Source organism: Pollachius pollachius (assembly GCF_949987615.1).
Source record: "Pollachius pollachius genome assembly, chromosome: 7".
NCBI classification, from domain to species: domain Eukaryota; kingdom Metazoa; phylum Chordata; class Actinopteri; order Gadiformes; family Gadidae; genus Pollachius; species Pollachius pollachius.
The window spans coordinates 14,768,881-14,774,880 of NC_136940.1; the positions used below are offsets into that span (position 1 = coordinate 14,768,881).

At 38.6% G+C, this 6,000-nt stretch overlaps 1 protein-coding gene across 1 annotated transcript; it reads right to left on the minus strand.

Annotated features, from left to right (window-relative positions):
- Window positions 1–2,118: 2,118 nt before the first annotated feature.
- LOC307077864 (uncharacterized protein) lies at window positions 2,119–5,441 on the minus strand (the record flags this gene model as incomplete). Its single annotated transcript, XM_079739342.1, has 10 exons — window positions 4,701–5,441; window positions 4,415–4,577; window positions 4,177–4,238; window positions 3,806–3,895; window positions 3,529–3,691; window positions 3,392–3,427; window positions 3,177–3,227; window positions 2,885–2,952; window positions 2,596–2,639; window positions 2,119–2,164 (listed from the first exon to the last, which is right to left on the minus strand). The coding sequence occupies exons 1-10, from the start codon at window positions 4,908–4,910 to the stop codon at window positions 2,119–2,121; spliced, it is 933 nt and encodes a 310-aa protein (XP_079595468.1). The 5' UTR covers window positions 4,911–5,441.
- Window positions 5,442–6,000: the final 559 nt, after the last annotated feature.

A 6,000-nucleotide genomic window follows, 5' to 3' on the forward strand; every position in this document is an offset into this window, starting at 1 on the left:
TTAAAATATAGGCTATTATATGTATACAATTATTACGTCGTGTAATATTCTATCTATAAGTAGACCATAACTTTTATTCAATTATCGTTATAACATGATCTGTATCTGACCATTGAACATCTTTAACCAAGTTCAAGTATAACCAGACCATATAACAAATATTTATAACATATAAACTAGGCTATACGTATAGCATATCATACATTTGGTTACAGGCCAAATTCGGTATAAATGTTACCCTCTGCTGGCCCACAACTAGATCGTCGCGTCCCTAGCAACCTGACGTCTTTGAAACATGCTAGGGAGACCATAAAACTAACTATCGAACAAAAGATCAGACACATTCACTGACTGAAGATTATGCAAGTAAAAAGTATATTTCTCGCTAGAAATGTTATTAGAAACACGTTTAATGGTCAATCTGTCCTAAAATATATATATATATATATATATATATATATATATATATATATATATGCCTAATGCCTTCAGGGCGGCGCTACTGTTCAATCAGGACAAGAACAATGAGGTACTCCCACTCTTTTATCCCTGCAACCATCAGGTTACTAAATGATGACAAAAGTAAGGAGTAGGTGGAGAGCACACCAGTGTTGCTGGGTGTTTCCGGGGGCAGGGTGGTTGTTACTGACGGGCTGAAATGAATTGTGAGTTAAATGTGTGTGTTGGACTGCCTTTGATATATGTTTTTGTCTACCTCCTATTGCTATTTATTGTATTTATTAAGTAATCTATTATGTGAGACTGGAAACTGTGAACGAAATTGCCCATTTTGGGATAAATAAAGTTTTCTAATCTAATCTAATATATATATATATATATATATATACATAACCATTTCCCCCAAATGCTGGGAGAACGTATCGACCCCTATTGGTGCTATTCCTCCATTCATTTAGATGGGCGGAAGAAACGTGTATCTCTTCACGCTTTGGTCAGGCATAGCGTGACACTGAACACTCCTTGCGAGGTGGACCAATGTATCTATTTCACGCCTTGGCGTGATACCGGGTTGAACAGACTGTTCTGTGTTTATGTGTGGAAAAATAACATCATTACACGGTTCCATAAAATAACATAATCAGCAAAGACAATGGTTTTATTTCCATGCTTTAAACGGCATTCGGGCTGCTAGTTTCAGCGTCCATAGCAACCATCATAGGCTTAGCCACCATGTTTTTCTGTCGAGACAAAATACGTTTTCAGACAAACGTAATTGAGAATGCCGAATAGTTCTCTGGGAACGTAATTTTCATGAGACAGGGTTGTCCTTTAGGGCTTCGGCCTCCTAATTGATCATTGATCAAAACTCTGCCCAATCCTCACCTTCTCTGACGCAGAGAAACTCGTCCACGCCTTAATCCCCTCCAGGCTTGATTACTGTAACAGCCTTCTCATCGGTACACCCTATAACACCTATGGTCCTTAGATTATTATTTATTTTATTGTGTTATTGCCCTTCGTGTTTTGTTGTAGCACTTTGAGATTATTTTTATGAAAAGTGATTTACAAATAAAATGTATTATTATTATTATTGTAGTAGGCTATATTTGAATGCCCTTTCACATATATGAAACCACCACCACACCATGGTTGGTTTGACGTAGCAGCTAACTTAATCATCCAAGAGAATCTGGTGTTTTGGTGTTGAATAAAGATCTATCAGCACAATATTTTAATAATCTGTTGTGACTAAATTGACATTCAGTAGGCCCTGCTTGCACTTGTATGTTTAAAATCAATATTTTCTATACAATATAGCCATTTGCAATTATACCTGGATGCATATCTTAAATACATTGTATGGATTAAATACTCAATTAATTGCTGCTACTATTCTATTAGCTAGAGACCCTTCAGCCCACAACTTTTGAGTTACTTTAACTTTACCCACCATGTACTGCCTACAGACTGGAATTCATATTTATATTAACTGTTGTGTCCATACATATATATATATATATATATATATATATATGTGTGTGTGTGTCATTAAGCTCTTAGTGACCACATTTGAATGGCAGGGCAATCATGTATCAGGAGTAGCACCACATTCTAGAAAGACTGAAAATATGTTTTTATTTGAAGAGGGCAGGGGGACTAATTCAAATCTTTTGGCTGCCTTGACCTGGCCCACTCCTTCCCACTGAAAAGAGAACAAATAATATATCAATGAACCGTTTTGTGATGATTGGTCGAACTCCACTTACATAACACACAGTATATACCTACTTTATATTGATTCTCATCTATAAAGGCAATTACAAATCAAGCCCAATCTTTGCACATTTTTGTTCTTGAGCAATACCACACTTTCAAGTCATTTTCTAATAATTCAAGATCTAATAATGTAATAGTGTATGACACATAAGAAAGGGAATGATGAAACCACTTGATAGGAAATCTGGTTGGCAAGTGTGTTTGGTGGAAGAACTACTGTTAAACGTTAAAATAGCAGCAGCTATTTTGCACCAAGATGGTGCAAAATAATATGGTATAATATAGAATACTCGGAAAAGCAATGAAGTGGTTTAAAAAAACCCAGTGAAACAGAAAGAAACCAAATTAAATACATACCAAACTGGGCAAGGCTGCCAATCAACAAGGACTTCTTTAATGCCCTATCAAGGAAAGGAACCATAAATTCATTAGTAAGATAATAAATTCAGTGTTAGCCTATGAGTTTGATAGACAAAATGCATTGACGGTACTATTCCAAAATATTTATGCAAATTACTTGTATACATGAGTAAATTACATTTACAGTATGCACTTAATATGCATGCTCATGATCAATCAGCGAGAATGTCATTCCTACAGTTAATCACGCATGTGTTTTTGCTGGGTCTTTATGGGTCTGTCAAACCTTTCTCATCCTCTCCTTCCCGTAACTCCTTATTTCGAAGGAGTCACGACCAATATGGTAGGGGCAATCTGAAAATATAAAAAACATGTTTTTCACAACAAAACCATCTATGCTTATCCACTGGCAAATATAAAATACCGCAAATATAAAATCAATAACAGTAATTATTAATACTGTATTAATGCTGTAATCGCTGCTATGAATACACAGGAGAATAATTTACAATTCCATAATTATAAATTGTGTAAAGGGTTTGTCAGTGCTCTGATCGTTACAAACTATTTCATCTTACTCTTCGGTAAAGTCTTGTTCCTTTTTTCAAGCCCCTTCTGGCTGTGATGCTCTGTAGGAAAGAAATGTTGAGGTATTCAAACAAAGACTCAAATGGTCATAACCAACATTCTTATTACAGTCCTTTTTCCAAAATAACTACAATAAATGTAATGCTATGGTGAAAAGAATAGTAGTCAATTAGCAATTCGATCTGTACAGACATTCTGAACATACCTTTTCTCCTCCGCTTCCTCTGCACAGTAGAGACCGCTGTTGGAATGGAAAATAAAATATTACTCATTCAGGCAATGATGTTTATTTGTATGACACTTAGTACCTTCTCATGCATGCTTTAATTGAAAAATCCATACCTGGTCCTTCCGTGTCCGGGTGGGCCACCTCCTCTACCTGCAGGGCCCCCTCCTCCACCTGCAGGGCCCCCTCCTCCACCTGCAGGGCCCCCTCCTCCACCTGCAGGGCCCCCTCCTCCACCTGCAGGGCCACCTCCTCCACCTGCAGGGCCACCTCCTCCACCTGCAGGGCCACCTCCTCCACCTCCTCCACCTGCAGGGCCACCTCCTCCAACTGCAGGGCCACCTCCTCCCCCTCCTCCACCTGCAGGGCCACCTCCTCCAACTGCAGGGCCACCTCCTCCCCCTCCTTCACCTGCAGGGCCACCTCCTCCCCCTCCTCCACCTGCACGGCCCTGTCCTCCACCTCTCCCATGTCCATGTCCATCTAAGATGACATAAGATAACACTCACTCAAAGTCCAACAGTGGAACTTCAACAGTGCAAGTGTAAATTCAGTTTTAAAAAATATGAAATTAAGACCATACAGATCTATACACATCTATACACATAAATAACCATAAACAAACATGAAAAGAGGTTAGCACTTATACAGCTGACTTAGTATATTGTAATTTGTAGCATAATATATTGGAGTATATATGCAGTATATAACAATATATAGGATTAGCCTCTTTAATTGTCATAGATATTCCTGTATGTCTTCACCTGAGTGGTCCCCCTGCCCTCTTCTGGCCCCTCTGCAGTCCCACTTGCAAAAGGGGTCCATCCTGTGCAAGTTTGAAAAGTGTTGCAAAGGGTTATTAAATTGCAAATGGCAACCAAAAAAATTGTAGCAATAGTTCCATGATAAAAATGAATGTGGTGGACAAATAACAAGATGCAGTTAGTATTTTGGTAAACAAAGCAGAGGGTGTGTGGAATTTATAAAAATAAAGAATCATACCTTGACAAATGTACTCATGGATGGAGCCCATTTTTTTGAGGGACTCCTCCGCAAATGTGGCCAAGGTGCAACGAGGTGTGAACACCTTGACCACATGGCTCTTTTTAGTGGCTTTTCCAAGCAGCAGGACAGGTTTATATCCTGCTGCTTGAAGCTTTTCGAGCTGTAAGGAAATCACAGCATGTTAATGTTTTGCCTGTAGTAATCAAAAAAGACCTACTATTCAAAGCAATAGTGATTCAGACAGTTAAAGGTAGAACATAATTAATATGAATTGTTTACATACCAGGAGGAACATTTCCTGCTTGACAACAGCCATGTTGTGGTTCTTCTTGCGGGAAGACGCCCACTCTTCCCGCTTAGCCTCAAATTTTCTCAAGGCAATTTTGAGGCGTTCCTTTACAGGCTGGACCATTTTGCAGTGCCTGCAAACCTTTTTAGCGCAAGGCAGAATGGTTTTGCAGGAGGGGCATGTTTTACATGTGCTGCCTGGCATATTGAAAGATTACCTAATTTACAAAGACACAGACAAACCGAATAGACAGATAAACAAAACAGATTAGATACACAGATAGTAGATAGATAAGAAAGATTATAGATATAAAATATTAGCATTGGCAGAGAGATAGTTAAGATGTATGATGCTTATTTGAAGCTGCAGGGAGAAAAAAGTAAATCACTAAAAACAAACTATTTTTTACAAACAGCCGACTACATTGTGTAAATTACCTTCTAACATGATGCTGTGTATGGTACTTATCTAAGCCTTTCTCATTGTTCAATTTCAATTACTAACGAACTAGCTAGCCTACCCGAGGGACAGGTGGCGACGTAGGCCTACATTAGCCTATGAAGCAACGCTTTTGTTATCTGTTATTAGCTGTTAATACCTGTTAATATTCTTTGACAACGGCAATATAATTATTTGCACTATCAACTCCATAATCTTAGTATTTCAAGCATTCAACCGTTTTTAAATAGCAGTCAATCATAGTTGAACTTACGTCACACAAACCAGCACCGCAAATTTTCGGTCACTCCAGAGTTGACGTCTTTCTTTCAACCCGGTGTCACGCGATTGCGTGCTCCTGCGCACGACCGTGTGCGTGTGTGTGTGTGCGTGTGTGTGTGTGTGTGTGTCTGTGCGTGTGCGTGCGTGTGTGTGTGTGTGTATAACACGCTATTTTATGTTGAAATGCGACGTAATCCAGTGTTCACGAAAAGTACACTGTCAACGTATGCTTTTGGCGACTGGGTTGGCTCTCAGATATACGTGTTTCTAACAAGATGATATCATTAAAAGTTACATAAAGTAACAGTTTAATAACACAAACGCAGGAAGCACGTGAGCTGCTAGTTTAGCGAAAGCAACCTGACGTCGTTGAAACATGCGAGCGAGCCGATCAAATCCTAATAACTATAAAACTAAAGATCAGACACAATCACTGACTAAAGATTATGCAAGTAAAAAGTATATTTCTCGCTAGAAATGTTATTAGAAACACGTTTAACGGTGAATCGGTCCTAAAATATTGCATTTCCCATTCAGATAATAAAGATTAATAAAGATCATACACATTCACTGA